General features: G+C 43.9%; 1 protein-coding gene, 1 long non-coding RNA gene and 1 other non-coding gene across 11 annotated transcripts in view; 2 read left to right on the forward strand and 1 right to left on the reverse strand.

Moving 5' to 3' along the window:
• The first annotated feature begins 126 nt into the window (after window positions 1-126).
• LOC128347968 (uncharacterized) lies at window positions 127-17,832 on the forward strand. Of its 3 annotated transcripts, XR_008317854.1 has the most exons (4): window positions 556-837; window positions 3,427-3,647; window positions 5,960-6,023; window positions 15,202-17,832. It is a non-coding gene; the product is annotated as an uncharacterized LOC128347968 (long non-coding RNA). The 3 variants fall into 3 exon arrangements; XR_008317852.1 differs by lacking the exons at window positions 556-837; window positions 3,427-3,647 and adding an exon at window positions 127-264; XR_008317853.1 differs by lacking the exon at window positions 556-837 and having other exon boundaries at window positions 844-3,647.
• Window positions 4,182-4,267, forward strand: LOC128348411 (small Cajal body-specific RNA 18). Its single transcript, XR_008318134.1, has one exon. It is a non-coding gene; the product is annotated as a small Cajal body-specific RNA 18 (non-coding RNA).
• MYO5B (myosin VB) overlaps window positions 6,843-18,177 on the reverse strand; it is a 390,467-nt gene continuing 379,132 nt past the window's right edge. For all 7 annotated transcript variants that reach the window (XM_053303356.1, XM_053303361.1, XM_053303354.1 and 4 more), the window contains 6 exons: window positions 17,275-17,364; window positions 16,941-17,091; window positions 15,451-15,736; window positions 14,488-14,662; window positions 13,514-13,594; window positions 6,843-12,678 (listed from right to left, as the gene is read on the reverse strand). In XM_053303356.1, the coding sequence (XP_053159331.1) occupies window positions 12,526-12,678; window positions 13,514-13,594; window positions 14,488-14,662; window positions 15,451-15,736; window positions 16,941-17,091; window positions 17,275-17,364 (936 nt within the window). In that variant the 3' untranslated portion in view covers window positions 6,843-12,525. The remainder of the gene's footprint in view (window positions 12,679-13,513; window positions 13,595-14,487; window positions 14,663-15,450; window positions 15,737-16,940; window positions 17,092-17,274; window positions 17,365-18,177) is intronic.

Raw genomic sequence — 18,177 nt, forward strand, 5'->3', positions numbered from 1 at the left:
CCGCCTGCCCTTTCCCCTACTTCCTCCTCTCCCCCGCAGCAGCCTGCTCCCTTGCAAGGGCACATTCCGTGCGCCAGTGGCCTGGCAAGGCAACCCCGCACAGGGGCCAGAGGGAGGGCGACTCGGCTGGGCGGCTTGCTGCTGCTTCATGGGCCGCCAACCGAGGGGCAGGCGTGCCCGGCCGGCCTCCTAGGTGAACGCGGCAGAGGCAGGTCCGTGGCTGCCCCTTCATAGGCTGCGACCCTGGACGCGCTGATCTGGGGGGTAAGCGCAGCCCTCTTGAACGCAATGGAACTGGAGCACACAGAGATGCACATGGGGCGGGCGTGCACGAGATTATTGGGCCGCGCGGGGGCGGGGAGATAATTAGCACCTTGATTGGGTGGGGGGAGTCCTGGTTCTTGCCACCGGGTCTGTGCATTGTTGGGGAAACCGAACCCTGCTGCTCCTTAGAATGGGCCATAGGATGCGGCACTAGCCATTTGGCTTCATGGGGAAAGCATGGGCTGAAGAAGCGCAGGGAAGAAGTAGAGGCTCCATAGCGTTAATGTAGGTATTCCGAGGGCCCCTCTGCCCAGCCCTGCTCTTCCATTAGTAATGCGTTGTTGTGGTAGTAGTGGTGGTGGTGGTGAACAATATATTAATTATTGTGAGAGGTGAGTTTCAGTAAATGCGGTGGTGAATCTGCGCTTGCGGATGTCAAGCGGAAGCGGGGAAAGGAGGAGAGTAAACTGAGTTGTGTTTTCGGCCCAGCAGATTCTCGGCAGCGGTCTCCTTGGCAACGCGGCCTGCTGCAAGCTAGAGCACCGCTCAGGTTGGGCTTGGGCTCAGCCGCGGGTAATTAGCACTTTCTGGGGTGTGTGTGTGGGGTGTTTTTATATCTCAGGAAGCTGCCGGAAGATCAACACACATTTACTAGGGAGAAAAATCTGAAACTGTAATACCTTCTTGAGATGATTATTTACATTTATATCCCGCTCTTCCTCTAAGGAGCCCAGAGCAGTGTACTACATACTTAAGTTTCTTCTCACAACAACCCTGTGAAGTAGGTTAGGCTGAGAGAGAAGTGACTGGCCCAGAGTCACCCAGCTAGTATCGTGGCTGAAGGGGGAGTTGAACTCAGGTCTCCCTGGTCCTAGTCCAGCACTTTGACCACTACACCATGCCTAAAATATCTCATGAGTGGTCAGCAAGCTAACCTTTTATGGGCCTCTGAACAAGTTAGAACACTGCCAGGTTTGAAGGTTGGACGCCAGGGGTGTGTGTGTGCACTTACCCCCCACCCTGCCCCACCAATTTCCCCCACTGGTGCTCGGGGCAGCAGCATACCTCCCTGCTGCCCCATTGCCCGTTTTACCGGAAGTACTTGACGCGCCTGTGTGCATTGCGCTTGCGTGCACACATCAGGTGTGTGTGCGCGCGATGTGTGTGGAACGCATGCGGCAAAGGGGGCAACGGGGCAGCAGGGAGGTATGCTGCGGCCCCTACAGATTTTTAGGAAACCAGGTGCTGGCGGGGGAAACGTGATGGGGGGGGAGTGCACCCTCCGCTGCCCTCAAAGTTAACCTCCCCCCCACCACACACACACCCCTGCGTTGAACTGGCCCCCGGCGGTTCCTTGCACATCCCTAGCAAGTTTTCCATTTCTTCAGGCTGGAAGTTAAGTACAATGAGGAGCTTGGGGTAGACAAATTCCCATCCTCCTTTTTATTTTAACATGGAGTCTGAAGGCGGCTTCTGAAGAACTCAAAAGCTCATTATTTTTGAGATTGGTTGGTTGGGCCTCAGAGGTATTACACATTACCCAGCTTTGGATTTAGGCTAATGGACTAACACAGCCATTATTGTTTCTTTGTGGTATTAGTGTTGGACATCAGGGTTTCTCAACGTGTGGGTCCCCAGATGTTATTGGACTTCAGCTCCCATAATCCCCTGCCCCAGTGGCCTTTGGTTGGGAATTATGGGAGTTGAAGTCCAATTACATCTGGGGACCCACACGTTGAGAATCCCTGGACTAGGTGATTAGCTTTAAGCCCCTGCTCAATTTTGTCACTCCTTAAATGGCTTTGAGTGAGTCGCTCTCATGGCCAGCCTACTTCACAAGGTTGCTGTGAGGATCAGAAGGGGCAGAGGGAGAGAGCCATGTGTGCTGCTCTGAGCTGGTTAGAGGAAGTAAAGGGTTAAAGTGCAATCATAAATATTAAGACCAACTAAAATATCTCAAAGTTGTGATGAGCAAACTTGCAAGTCCCTGAGCATGAAAACTTGCTCAATCTTTTTCTATGTAAGCTGCTTTGAGAACAGCTTAGTTGAAAAGCAGAATACAAATAATAATCGGTCCAGTTAGTGAGTGTCCATGTAATTGCATGCAAACAAACTAGAAAGTAAAACCCACAGACTCAGTAAAGATTGTCAGTGACATTAAAAGCAGCTTAGAGTGTGTTCTCACATTGATCCAGACTGGCAAAAAAAGCAGGAATCCTAGATCCAAGCAGTGTGGATCATAAGAAGCTGCCTTCCATCGAGTCAGACCATTGATCCATCTAGCTCAATACTGTCTACCCAGACTGGCAGCAGCTTCTCCAAGGTTACAGGCAGGAGTATTGTGTATTATTTTGTATTGTGAGAACCTGAAACTGTAGTAGGGCTTACTTAGTCCACATCAACCTCAGATCAAATCCTAGATCACTGATCTGATGTGGGCTGGGTGCAGTTGTAAGCCTTGCATTTCGGAGTTCTCACAACAGAAAATTAGGAGTGTGTGCGCTGCTTGGATCTAAGATTCTTGCTTTCCTGGCATCCCAGATCATCTTAAGAATGCATCCATGGATTGCATGCTGGAAGATTGCATGCTGGGTGCCACAACAGAAAGGCTCTCTTTCTGCTCCTGATCCTGGAATGTGGCCTGAACCTCAGAACATGGGGGCACTCATAAAAAGGGCCTTTGACAAATGATCTTGTCATTCAGAAAGGTTCATGTGAGAGAAGGCAATACTTTAGATATGTGGGGCCCAAGCTGTTTAGGACTTGAGAAGTTAAGTTACTGGTAGTTGGTGCAGCTGAAGACCTGAAGAGATGCATTCCAGTTGGCCAGACTAGGTCAACAACCCTGTGAGCAGTATTGTGGAGTAACTGAAGTTCCAAGAAGTAAAAGGTGTGCCGTTGAGTCGGTGTCGACTCCTGGTGACCACAGAGCTCTGTGGTTTTCTTTGGTAGAATACAGGATGGTGCATTTCAGCATCTTCCTATTTCGCTGCTACCCGATAAAGGTGTTTCCCATAGTCTGGGAAACATACCAGTGGGGATTTGAACCGGTAACCTCTGGCTTGCTAGTCAAGTCATTTCCCCGCTGGAAATCAGACAGCAAATAGCTTAAAACCATGACATTTAAAATGTTAGTTTGGTCTCTTCTAATATGATTTCGAGCTTTCTGCCCAAGCTAACAATCCCAAGTGCTACTCACCTATTTTGGAGTGGATACAACAGCAGAAACTGTCTACAGAACCAAGCACACTGTGAAGATACCCTGGTTTTTCGTGTTTGGAAAAATGAATATCATGCTGCCAGCTCAAATACCACAAGCTGAAGGGCTCTAATATAGAGAAAAGGGGCATATGATCCTTTTCCAAGTCATGACAAAAAGAAATGTGAGTGGTGTTCTCCGATTATTGCTACACAGCTACTATTATGAATACTGGAAATAGATGCACAGTTGCATTTCAGAATGTAGACTTCCCCAAAGCACTATCCTATATTAAATATGCAAGCATTATCAGTTTAGGGTTGCCGCATTACCTGGCTTATATGCATTTGAGGCATGCCACCTTCACAAGCCATCTTCCTTGCCCCATCACCCCAGCTCCAGTGGGTCCCTCTTTCCTCTCTGCTTCTGCAGTCTTTACACTTGAGCAGCCCCAGAAGCTCTTCTCCCCACTGTGATCCTTAACTTTTTCTAGCTGCTGTTGCTGCCAACTCCTTTTCTCCTCTCTGTTCCAGCCTGGGAGAAAGAAGCACACCATAAAAACTTTTAAGCAAGGAGATTCACCATTTTGGGGACAGTTCAGCAGGGAACAGAAGGGGCTGCAGATAGGGTGGGAGTGAGAATATTTCCCCCCCCTGATCTAACCTGGTGAATGTTCGAGTTCTCCAGTGTGGGAAGCACTCCCATTTGCTGTAATTACTGGTCTGTGATGAATAGCCCACTGCGCAATCTGAGTTCTTTGGAACTGAATGATGGAATTTGTGCTGACAAAGGCATCTGAGACCAAAAGAAGAGCTATTAAGCCCCCAGTGCAGCAATTGGCTGTAGACATTAAACAAAAAGTCACCAAAAAGCAAGTTGTCCTAGTGATAACTAATCTGCCTACTTTTCTTTCACTATTCCTACAACTGGGCTAAATTTTGTTCAGATCAGTTAGGCAGTTCACAAGTTACCTCACTTTTGCCTCAAACATTCATTCATCTGCCATCTTGAATAGGGGTGGATGACATCCTCACAAACTATGCATTTGGGGTGTCCATAAAACTGTAGCAAATTTGGTCCAAATTGGTCCCCTCTTGAAATGCAAACATTTTTGTATACATCTTGAATCAGGTTGGATGACATCATTACAAACTATGCCCTTGAGCCATCTCTATGTATCCCTACATCTGTAACAAATTTGTTTAGGCAGTTCACTGGTTAGCCCTCTTGTGCCTCAAATGTTCACGGGTCCATCTGTAGCAAGTTTAGTTCAAATCTGTTAGGTGGTCCACAAGTTGCGCCTCAAAAGTTTAAGTGTCCACCATCTTGAACTGGGGTGGATGACATCAAAAACTATGCCACTGAGATGTCCCTACAACAGTACCCAATTTGGTTCATATTGGTTCAGGCATTGAGAAATGGATGGTGGGGGTGGGGTAGGGGACACAGATAGATAGACACACGGAATGCTGGGTGATCTCATAAGCCTACTGCAAAGTAGGCTTTAAAAAAAAGATACAGGAACAACCTTTGGAACATAGGAAGCTGCCTGCCAGACCTTGTCTACACAGATTGATAGCAGTTTCTCCAAGGTTTCAGGCAGCAGTCTTTCTCAGTCCTATCTTGGAGATGCCAGGGAGGGAACTTGGAACCTTCTGCATGCAAGCATGCAGTGGCCTAATTCCCTAAGAGTATATGTCAGTGCTCACACATGTAGTCTCCCTTTAAATGCAAACCAGGGTGGACCCTGCTTAGCAAAGGGGGCAATTCATGCTTGCTTCCACAAGACCTTATTAGAACTATACAGGACGTAACCATACAACATATTTACCCTGTTCCCTCCCTGTACTTCCAAATCTGTGTTTAGTTTCAGATTTGGAATCCTGCTGGACAAAAATTGGTTCCTTTTATGCTTTGACTTTCACTGGCACATTTGTTACATTCTCAGCATTGAACTCTTCCACCCTTACACTTCATAAATGTAATTTAGTGAACAGTTAAGATTATTCTCATGCCTATCCTAGAACAACTGGATTGGTGTTCTAGCCAGACACATCAGTTTTGTAATGAAGTGGAGATTCTCTTGTATTTTGCAGGGGATAAGCAACTGTCCCTATTCAACCTCAGCACAGGGTCCCTCAAGCAGCTGTTTGCTGGTGTCTCCATTGTTTCCTTTTAGATTGTGAACCCTTTGGGGATAGGGAATAATCTTATTCCTTTTTTATATAAACAGTTTTGATAACTTGTTTGTTGAAAAGTGGTATATAAATAGTAATACCTTCCTGCCAATACATCAGTCACTCATATGTTTGAGAGAAACCAACATTTTCTTAAAGAGGATGCTCCTACTCGTGATGATTACGATCTTTTTATTTTGTGAGATGGAAGGAGGAATGTTTCAAGCTTTGTAGCCTGTATGTTCCCCCCAGTATTCATAACAATAGGGAATAATCTTACACATCTTAAATCATTCTTGGGTGTTTTTTTTCTTGGCAGGATTTGTGGTTGACAGCATGAGCTCTTCAAGCTGAAACGAACAAAATCACCATCTCCAGTTTCCGTGAGTGTTTTCTATCTTCAGGAAGATAAGCAGGTCTCATTACATCTTATTATTGTCAGAAGTAGTCATAACCCAAATAAGATTGTGAATTGCTTCACTGGTGCTTATTTGCTATGGTAGTGTTTGCTTCTCTGAGGGTTGATGCAAGAACCCCTGGAAATCATTTTTTTAAAAAGCCCAAGTCCCACACCAGAGGTTAAGCCTCTTAGTTTGCCTTAACATATCAAACTGGATTGTTGAGTTTCCTGAAGCGCCAACCTAATTTCTTTCTGTGAATTCATAAACAATAGTAGTACTGTATACAGGTGGTACATTATAATAGTTTTCTCCCAACTCGCATTTTTATTAACCTAGAAACACATTACAACCTGGGATTGCATTACAGACAGTTCTGACTGCAGACCTCTCTCATATATAGCAGCATGCAAGTATATTTTGTGCAAACAATTGTTTTGGGACAGCTTGTTACTGTGGAGTGCAAAATTAATGTGGAAAAAGAGAGAGGTATTGCCATGTTTTCTTTTGTCCTCATCCTGTCCCACCCCAGTTGAGGCCATATGGATCTTGCCGTCTCAGGCTCTAAATGCCTCAGTCAATTTAAAAATGCATTTATGGAATAATGATAGCTGCAGTGACACACTGGGCATCACATTTGAATATTTAAGCTCTGGGAATCTGGCAGTACAGTTCCGTCTGTTTTCTAAAAACGTCCAAAACTGATCAAGGATTCTACATGTGAAGCTTTTGAGATGGGAGCTGCCAGTGAAGTGAAGAACAGCCTTTTCAGTAGTGCACAAAGTCAAGTCCAACAAACCCGCATTTATTCCAAAGTATTTATTTCACATTTTTTATGCACAGCCAATGACAGTGACTATTATAGTCGTTTCCCTATAAACAAAAGGTGCAGTTTACAGATTTGTTCAAAATGGAAAAAAATATTTCTTTTATCAGCAGCAGTGTTTCATCTGCACTTTTAGGACTCGCCCTCAAATGTCATTCAAACACCTTCAGAGCAGCTGAACTATCAGACTGGGTGATTAAGACTTTGGGTGCACAGCAGATCTCAGACCGCATGGTTCTGGGTGTGTACTTTGCTTTCTTTCCCTTTAGCACAACAATCTTTACAGTCTGGCATTTGCATTCTTTGAATAATTCTGTAGTCTTTATGGGAAATGCTATTAGCTGTTTGTACTTGAAACATTCAGCTTTGATTTGGAAAACAAAGAAATTGGTCAGTTCAAATATGTAAAAAAAAAATCCCAACAGCTTGAGGAGGCAGAGGTATGAGCTGACTTGTGCAGTTTATCTTGATTGGCACAGTTCTGGACAACCAGCTACAATGCTTCTATAATCCTAGATAGTTTTGACCTCTTATTACAGTCCCTATTGAAGCTATACCAGTCCAACAAGAATAAATAAGCCCATATATTTAATGTAGCGCTGGAATGAGGTGAAAATGAAGTTTAGTATTAATACATGTTCAGTAACTTCCAAATGTGGCTTGAAACTGGCACAGCTTACATCAGTGGACAACCAATCACTGCAAATTCTTACACGTTTGAGTCTTGTGGCATCTCAGACGAGATGATGGGGACACAATGCTCTCAATCATGGTAAAGAGATGTGAGCTGTGGGACCGTGTGCCCTGTGTCTCCCCTAGCTTTTTAAAAAATCTAGTGTGAGTTCCCATTGCCCTTAACCAAAGGCAGTATATAAAATTTTAAATAACGATGTCTGCCTAAACACAAACAGGTTTATTTTTTGTACGTAGACAAGCGTCTGCATCATCAGATCTATCAGTTGCCAATCTTATTTGCAACTATTGATCTTTACAGCATCTAGAGTTGACTGGCCTCTCTTCAAGGAATAGACATGAGACTGGCTGCATTAGTGTCCAGCTACAGAGATGTATCAATTAATTGCAAAAGGACAGCCCCATCTTGACAGCCAATTCACTTTTGGACTTCTATTCAATACTGACTGACCATTTCTGTCAGCCTATATTGAATATGCATGTGATGAGGCAATTGTGTGAGCACTCTGCTGTGAACCCAGACCTCAAGTTTACTGCATCAAAACAAATTAAATCTTAGACAGAAAAAAATAAAGTCCTTATAGATTGAAAGTAAGCTTCCCAAAGTGGCAAGAGTCATTTGACCCTGCATGTTTATTTTTTTTAAGTGTAAACAGCCACTTAGGAAAGCCTGATTAGGAGTGGGTCTGCAGCACATGGGAAGAATGGAGTGTTTAACTCTTTGTCCCTGGGCCATGGTTGTGGCAAATATTGCACTCTGAAAGCTATGATTAGACCTGGCAGGGAAATGTCCATGGAAATGTTGCCAACCGAAGCTTCCTTCCTGGCAGCTTTATGATGGAGATTTTTTATTAGGACCATAGCATAGCAGGAGGGTTAAATACCCCTCTTCCTGCCCACCACAGTCTCTCTCCTGATGTCCTTTGACTGCTGTTCACAGCTGAACACCACACTGTGCGGTCCTGTATGCATTTTAACTTAACATGTAGTTCAGCTTTCATGAGAATTGACCCTAAGATGTCAATGAAACACTGCACATTACAGAAGTATTAGATTTTTTGTCAAGTCTAGGATATTGGAGTATTCCCTTCTCTCTGCCTGAAAGCTTTTTGATTTTGAGGGAAGGAGGCAGAGAAGCATCTGTTTTCATGGGAAGGGCAGGCTTTAGATAAGTCACAGTCTCCTCCTGTTGCTGAACGGGAGGTCTTTTGCAACTCTTTTTTCTGTAGCAGCAGTTTCTTACTGCTGGAAGAAGGGAGCAACCACAGTTTGTTGGCTAGCTATAGCACCCCCTTCATGGCAGAAAAAAGTTGCTAATGGCTTACACTGGCATGTGACTATCAGACCGCATATGCCCCTAGCACTGTATTCCCTGCCTTTTGGAGGGTCTTGTTCCTGATGAACAGTGTTTCCAAGTTAGCAGAGTGCTGTGGATGCGAACAAGCAACAGAGTGCACACAGCAGGGCTCTGGGGAAATTTCCCCTCTTGCAATTTCTCACACTGAATTCAAAAGCTGTTTTTAGATTTGGGAGAGTCTAAAAGGCTGTTTGAGGAAAAGCCAACACAGCTCTGAGGCAAGTGTGGATCTGGCTCATGCGCATTGAGAAATTGCAGCTACCATTTACAATACTGGGCTTTTTTGTTGACTTCAAAACCTGCCCACATCCAACTTCAGCTTCACCTGTCTTCACACAGATTCAAAGGCAATTTTTGGTGACAGTTAAACATTTTCCCACACTTAAAACACTCAGTTATTTGGGGTGGGGTGGGGGAACCCGTGATTGAGAGTAACTGCGAAAAGGCACACAGTGGGAAAGTACTCAACTTATTCAGAAAATAGTTTTTAAAAATTAAACAAATGACACCACCAGTCTATTTGAACTGTGCTAAAGTGCTTTAAAGCAAATTGATATGGCTGATTAGCAAGAGAGAAAGAAAAAAGGCATGTCTATGCATGGCATTACAAGTGAACTGGCTTTTTTAAAAGTTCCAAGATTTTTTAAAAACAGGTAACATTTAACAGAAGATCCTTCTGAAAATCCAAGTTTGTAGATAAATTAATTAAAGATATTTGTATAATTTTCTATACCAACATACTTTTTTAAATATACATCAATAAAATACACAATATAAATTAACTTTCTTGCAGTGCTGTAGTGAAATACCATTATCTCTGGAGGAACATTAGTCATATCTTATAGTTTCTAAAATTCCCAACAACAGTAGATGCTGCAGCTTCCTATATTCTAACCTGCCTGATTAGAATTGTTTAGTGACGTTTGGAAACTGTGCAGTGATCAAGTGGCAGCTGGGGACATTTTCACACATCACTTAATTGGATACACAGAAAAAGGAGACTTCAGTGGAAACTTGTATATTGTGCTTGAAAGAGACCGTTGTAATAACAAGCAAGATGTTTGGCTACGACGAAGAATGGATTTGTTTTGCTGGAGGCAACAAGCTGGTTGTACTTCCATATTCTGTGAAGTGTCAGACCTGCAGAGGTGGATCTTTCACCCGGTCTCACTTGATGGGTGGATCACTGCCAGCTGCTTGGTATGAACTCTGTAGTGCTTTGCTCCAGCACTAGTTTGCTGTGTGCAGGAAATCAAAGTCCAGAGGCAATGTTTGCCATGAGAGCTTGCTGTTTTCCATGCCAAATGAAGTAGGGACAGAGATCCCTACTACAGGGGGAGATCCCATTGACCATTACTCATTCAGGCCCCACCGCAGGTGCTAGAAAACTGGCCAAAAAACATGGAGAAAGTGGAAGGCACTGCAGAATCAAAACAAATCAAGTTTTGGAGCCTAGTGCCACCACAGTTCTTGGCTTATCCCTTTCCTGTGAATTAATTTAAAAATATGGAGAATTATGCTGTGACATATAGCTATTTAGTTCTCTCCTGAATTCTTTCTGGAATACAATTGGTGCTTGACTGCAAGCAATATTCACTCACAAAAAGTTGGTAGCAGCATAATTACATATTGCCTAGATTTGCTGAATTAAAGATGGACTTGTTTTGTCTACAAGGTGACTGTGGGATCTTGTGTCTGTCTCTCTGTGCACCTGCACATGTAAGGGCTCGATACTGCAAGGTGGTAATGAGCAATGTAGCCTGAATCAGCAATACCCTTAAGTGCAGACCACTGAACTTTTAAAGGAAGCAATGGCTTCAGGGACTAATTCTCTGCTTGAAAATGGAAAAGTGCCCTAGTTCTTTTCTGAGTCAGGTCAGAATGTTTTATAATTTTAAAAAAATCATGACATACTTAATGTTTGCGAGTTGGGCATTTGAGTTATACTATCTAGTTCTATGACTGTAACTAGTTAGTCTAAACATGACAGTATTCAAGCACTCCTATCAAAGATCTTCTGCCATCATAGGTTCAAGAAGTAAAGGCCTTAAGAGCTATTTAGGCAGAGCCATCAAGCAAATTGGAGACGTCTAATCACCATTTTAACTGGATCCAGAAATTTTAGCAAATACCTTTTCAGCTGTCAGATGCAAATGACAGGAAGTTGTTGCCACGGTCAATTTCTGTCTTGCAGATTCACGCAACCATTGCCACTATCTGGCAACAGAGTGCTATCTTTGGACATTTCAGTGGTGTTGGGAGCAACAACAGATGTATTTTAATGCCCGAGTAATAGGGGGTTGGGAAAACTACTTACATTAATAGGATTCTGAAAATCCTCCTTGGGTTAGAAACATCCAGAGAGCCATCAGTTACCCTGTAGTGTTTCATAAGGAATAGATATTTTAAAATGCTGAGAACTGGTACTAGAATCCCACTTTAGCTCTCTCAAAATGCTTCTCTTTCAACCAATATTTTACTGCTAAGTTCAGCATGGTATTGCACAACTATTTTCATGTACAAATCCATGGCAGAAAGCAGCATTCTTTTTAACGGGCTTTGGAAACTTGTCAAAATCACCAAGTTGGTTGAACATAAGTTTTGTACCAATGTCCACTCCACAATGACCTGCAGTGGAGCCAAGACATGACTAGCACAGTCATGCCACTGATGAATTGCAAGAGCTCCACTATTTTGTTGGCAAGAAGTCATCTTCTCTTGTGTGCCTTTTCCCACAATCATGGAAACCAATATAGTCTCACAGATGTCATGGGGATTAAAGTGGCATAAAGCTATCTAATGCTGCAGAACAAGCTTCTGGGTTACTTTTAATAATTCATAGTAGCCTATAGTGGAATTACTATCATGGGATTCAACTAGTACAGAGATTTCCAAGTCCTCCACAACTTTTCCCTTTCTCAGATGTTGCATATGGAAGAAATATTTATGCTGTGCTATACTGGGACTGTCCCAGTGAGCAACCCTAGCATAGTACATGTTGAGAAAGCAGTATTTGAAGGAAGTTGTGGAAACAGCAGCAACTACCTTCTGAAGTCCCACATACAAGCAACAAGTATCATTTCTTCACATTAGTTTCCTTTCAGACTGTATGATGAATTATGTTGGATTACTGTAACTGTATTCCCAGAACTGGTCATTTTAAAGAACAGTGGATAGCAACAACAGAGAAGTGGAAGAGTGTCTCCAATCTGTAAAAACCCCATAATCATCAACCGTTTGAAGATGTATGGCCATCTAGGTTTCTTTCTGTTATTTCAAGATAAATTACAGCTATCCAGAAATTCAACGGAAATCAAAAGTGATATCCCACTTACCTATGCTGGCACCTTAACAGCATGATAATGTCAAGCAGTAGAAAACCCTCTCATTTCAAGTATTCTTGGCTGCAAGATCTGTCTCCTCCCCAACCCCCAAAAACCCATACAAACCAAAATACAAGATTAGTTCTGTATGCTGTACAATTTAGCACTGATTGACGAAAGAGTATTGGTTCTTTAAACATTTGTTTGGTCCACATTTGAAGAAATCCTTAAAATTCCCCTCTTTTTGGGGGGTGGGGCGGAATTTGGCTGGGAGTCATCATAGTATCTTCAAACTTTGTTAAGGAATTCCAGACTGAGAGAGGCAGGGATGTGAATAGAGTCCATCGTAATAGACGAAGGGGTGAATGGAAACAAAACAGGGAACATGTACTTGAAGTCTAACAATAGCTGTGGAGGGTCATTCCGTTCTTGCAATTGTGCCTATAATGGGAAGAGGGGAGAAAACAGCGCATCAGCAGGTCTTGAAAATTTCAGAGACAAAATGTGAGGCAGCCCAATCTGGGACACTTATATTCAGTTGACGCTAGTCGCTGGTTCTCTCACTGGGCTGGCTTTCAGTGGTGGGGGAAATGGGGAGTTCAAGCACTAATGCTTATCTGTTTGAGTCTGATCAGTTGCTTAATATCGAAATCATTGTTATCTACTCTGAGCTGTCAGCAGGACTGGGTAAAAAACATTATGTGCCAAGAAAAACTCCGTTCTGCATTTTGATATATTGGATTACTTCCTATAGTTCATGCTGCTTCTACAAAGGGCACATGGCATCCCCCCCCCCCCACCACAGTCCCTGCCACATACAGGCCTTCTCACTATCTCCGATAAGAATGGGCATTCTGCTAGTATTAATATACACCTATAAAATAAGAAAAGGGAAAGGCCCATAGCTCATTGGCAGAGCACATGTTTTGCAGCAGAAAGTCCCAGGTTCAGGTCTGGGCATTTCCAGTTAAAAGGAACTTGATCTTTGCCCAAGATTTTGAAGAACTACTGCCAGTTGGACTAGATAGACCAATGATCTGATTTGGTATAAGCAGCTTGATAGGTTTACATGAGTAGCCCTATCTTGAAGAAGTTTAGTAGGGAAGGAGGAAAACGATGTTCTTTTAGCCTGAGTGTTCCTATACAAATGCTTTTGAATCTGCTTGACATGCTCCAGGTTTGAGACCTGACTTTAAAAGCTCTGCCCGATGCTACAGTGTTGCCCTCAGAGGTGTGGTAGACGTGTAACCTCCCACCTTCTTGCTGGAGAACTCACCTGAATGGTTCTTATGAAGGCTACTGTCACCCGCTCTTCAAACTCATTCACAGGAGTGTAGAGGTTGAGTATTTTTACAATCTGCAGGTGGGAAATAAAGATGGTGGTTTATAAAGGGGACACAGGAGCTAAACTGATGCAGAGTTGTTCCAGGTATATTTAAGAGATAATGTTCTCTCTTATAGCTGCTGTTCTCCCTTTTAGGAAGTAAGAAGCTAAGAAACTAAGGGCAGAACTACATGTTTCATGTAGTTCTAAGCATTGTCAGATGGGAATGCATGCTTAAACCCTGTCCCACCTGCCTGCTGATTCTCCTTTGCAAATTCTCCCTACCAGCCATTTTTAACCCTCCTGCACCCACAGATGGCTTCTGGAACTGGAAGAAACACAGCTTCAGGGAAAGGGAATATGTAGGATTCACAGCCAGTGTGGTGCAGAGGTTAGAGTGTCAGACTAGAACTAGGGAGACCCAGGTTTGAACCCCTCTTCAGCCAGGAAGTAGGGATGTGCATGGAACCAGTTCTGTGCACTCCTGGGAGGGTGAGTGAGGGGGCCCCGCTTTAAGGGGCAGGGAAGATGCTGCCTACCTGCCAGCCCCTTTTTTGCAGACACAGAACGGAGTGCAGGGAAGGACGCTGCACCCCACGGACCTGCTTTTCGGAAGAGTGCCGGCAGGGGGAAAGTGGGGGGGCAGGGGCTGCCCCTTCCCTGCCCCTTAAAGTGCCCTCCCCCCAGCATTCAAACCAGTTTGAATGCCTGTCGACGGAACCGATTCGGTGCTCCAGAAAAGGAGTGCTGGACTGGTTCCGTGCACATCCCTGCCAGGAAGCTCACTGGGTGACCTGGCCCAGTCACTACCCTATGTCACAGGGCTGTTGTTAACAACAAACAAGGGCAGGGGAGAACAACTTGTTCTTGGGTTTGTGTTCAGCTGCAGCCAACAAAAAGCTAAGAGCATCCATTCAGCTCCTTACCTGCTGTGTGGTGAGGGATGTACACAAGTAACATATGGCCTCAGCATCTTCTGAAGTTTTCTTTTTCAGCTGCAGGAGCTGCGCGGCCTGGATCAAAGGCTCCATGGTCTGTGCAGCCCCACTCTGGTGAAGGTTCTTCCCTCGCAACCACTCCTCCAGCTGGCTGATGTTAAACCTGGATCCACACAAGAAAGTCTTGAATTAAATATTCAGGATTCCAGACCCAGGAAGTTGCTTCAGAAAGTTGCCAGAAAGATTTGATAATGCACAACAGTTTATTTTTTTGCGGAAGGATCCTACAAACAGAGATGCAGATGTAGAGATCCAGCATAATTCAAAAGCCAGAGAACTTGATAGAGGTCTGGGTGCAAATCCCAGTTCAGCCCTGAATACACAAAAGCATGTCTTGGACAAGGCAGGGCTGCTTCATACCTGTATGTTTTGCTTGCATGTGTGAGTGATTCATCATAGATCAAGCCCCTACAGACTGAACTTCTTTCTTTTTTACTTATCTCACACTACTTCATACACAAGGCTTTTAAACAGAGTCCGTTTCCATGTTCAGCTGAAAGTGCTGAATCATGGAGTGATGAAAAATTAAGTGATGTACATGAATGTGTGAAACAGCCTCCAGTAATTTATGAGTCATGCTTAAGCCTGTTTCCGTGACCTCTGGTTTGGCTAGTAACCATCTTCTTTGTATGTTCTCCGTAGCATGTGTCTTTCCTGAAGATCTGCACTGCATTATGGATTGGAACTCAAGTAAGCCAAACAAACTGGTGTGATTCTGCTGCTGACATTGTTAACACTGGGGATGAAGCAGTCTTGGCACAAGCTCCTCTTACGTCACACTGACCCTCCTTTTCAAGCTTTATGATATGGACTGCTGCCCCTCATATTGGGGGGTGCATGTACAGCCTTGAACGGCTGAGTGTAAAACAACTGCTTTGGCCTGATCCTTACCTGACTTGCATGCCTGTGCTCCAAGAACAGACATCCTTCCTCAGCAGCAGATTGTTCAGGGCCACAGCGTTGATCATATAGAAAAGCTGCTTAAAGACCTGTTGGATGATCTCGGGGTCGAGCCCCTGGTCGCACACGACACTGTGAAATGTGTTGAGTTGGCGGATGATCGCCTCCAAGCTGTATGAGTTGTCACTGTCTCCCATGCTGGAGGTTCGCTTCCGGTAGCCCATTGGCTTCGCACCCGACAGGCCTTGGATGCTCTCGTTTTCCAATACCGCAGACACTGGGAAGAGAGGAAATTATTTTCAGCAGGCTAAGTAGAGACGCCAAGGAAGTGGCAAGGGTAGCATTTCCACTCTGAGCTTCCTTAATAGCTGCTAGATTCTGTCTGCCCAAATTCACATCTTTAAATTATATGTAATTTGCATTTCAGGCTCATGAACGGAGAGTAATGGGCTGTAATTCTGGTGGCACATACACGTAGCACTTTAGTGACCTAGAGGGAGCAATAAATGCTGGGAATTCTCTTGGGCTTTCAACCTGCACTGAGAGAAGCTTCCTTTGTCAGGTTAACTCTCCTGCTGTTGGCATATGGAGGATAAATTTACTCAGTATTCCTCTGACATTGTTGTGGGAGGAAGGACTAATTAGCTAATGGCCATAAAGGACTAAAATACTGTGGGGTAATAGGAAGGGTTAGAACTCAATTAACATACTGTAAAAATTACAAATATCTCTGCAAGGAGGTATAATAAATTTATACCACAGCTCTAGCATGCAGTTGGAATGGATTCCATGTTGAAAGCGATTATTCAAATAGGGGGGAAATGGATGCAAAAGGAAGGATTAAAAGAACTGCATCCCCAGAACTAGAACTTGGGTGACTAGTGGAAGAAGAGTGCCATGACTGAAAGTATTCCATAAACGCACTGTGCCAGAGAGGAACTGGGTACTGGGGACAGGATTCAGCACTGTGGAAATCTTGGTGTGTTTGGTTTCTTAAAAGCCCTTAAAGTTAAAAGGCATAGGTAACGCCTGTTGAACTCAGGGTTCCTATGAAATTCACTTTTGGGTTCCTATGGGGAAATGAAAATGAGAAAAGTTGTCAACACTCATAACTCGTACCAGATGTCTGACAGCTCCTAATTTAGATCCATCCTTTATAGGCTAAGCAGATTTTCAATTTCAATACAATGTTTTCTGCATACAGCCCTCCAAAGGAATGGTTCTAAAAGCATTATATTCCAACTAGCTTTCAGACCAAAAACGGCTTCTCTGCAAACACCATTCAAATGAATGAGACTTGTACAAAAGTGCTATTTGGGAAGCTGTGCCCATTGGGTCACTTGATGAATGGAACCCTTCATTCAAGAACATTGTGGAATCAGTCAGCATTGGCTGAATTCATTCAGGAAGTAGGGGAAAGTTAGCTGCTAGTGCTCCAGTGAACCACTGGGTTGAGTTCAATATTGTTCCCGCCACTTCACCTATCATGGGCTGCAAGACGCCTTCTGCGATTTTGATGAGCTGCTGGTAAATCTGAATGGAAAGATCACTTAGGACCTGGCGATACTCAGTGAGGTCGAAATTCTTCAGACAGTGTTCATTCTGCTTCGCAGTGTTTTGGGTCATAAAACCCTGAGAAAGAGAGAGCAACAGAAGGGAGCAATTTAGCTGAGAGCAGTTTGCATTTAATCTTAGTAAAGCACCACACATTTTAGATCTTGGTATATCAGACAAAACTGACAACTTTATTATAATTCTGTCCAGTCATTCTGCCCCTGCCCCATGTATTTACTGAACACGCCAGAGTTCTCTCACCGCATCTCCGCTGTATTGCTTCAAACAATGTAGGAGGCGACAGGTATTGGCCAGCCAAAAGGATGTCATCTCAAAATCCTCATTGTGCTTCTGTGAAGAACCCAAAATAAATGAGATGAAAACCTCCTTTTATGGATGAACTGTATTACAGAAATGATTAATTCAGAGCATCAGCACTTTGTAACATTGTTTCTGTTACAAGCAACAGAAATGCCAAATTCTGTTGCGATTTCCATATTACTTGGGTTGAACCATTTGAACAGGAGTGTTAGGCTTCATGGACAATGGTGGGAGGGGAGAGAAGGAATAAGAGAATAAAAAGACAAGAGGAGGGCAGTCCTTAGGGTCTGGAGGGACTGGGGACAGTGAGGGAGATGTGTGCTTTCTGTCTGTCACTTTGGGGTTCAAATCCTGGTCTGCAGAGCTATCGGGCAACTTCACTGCTCAGTTTACCATCATCAGGGACTCTGTACAAAGATTCACTGAGAGATGATCAGGTAACCTTTTGCTGGCCACTAATGGGACTTGGTCTGTAATAAAAGCATTGCATTGCCCATGTCACAATCTCCTTGGTTTGTAGATTCTGTGTTAAGACTTCTGACTTTCCTTGACCTTTATACTGGACAAAACCCAATGACTGTGTACCCCCATGAGCCCACAATGATTGCTTCCTTGCCTGGTCTGTGAGCTGCATCTTCAGCATGATCACAACAAAATCTGACAGAAAACATTCAACCACACTTCCTGTAACAGAAACAATGTCCTAGAAATGTTGGGGTCTTTGGCATCCGGGGCTATAATTTCAGCCAACACAAGTCAGCTTCAAAAGCAACACCAGGTGCAACTTGATAGTCTTAAAGAACAAAAAAACAGAACAAAGACTTCCTGGCCCATCATCTGAGG

Source organism: Hemicordylus capensis, chromosome 2 (assembly GCF_027244095.1).
Source record: "Hemicordylus capensis ecotype Gifberg chromosome 2, rHemCap1.1.pri, whole genome shotgun sequence".
NCBI classification, from domain to species: Eukaryota; Metazoa; Chordata; class Lepidosauria; order Squamata; family Cordylidae; genus Hemicordylus; species Hemicordylus capensis.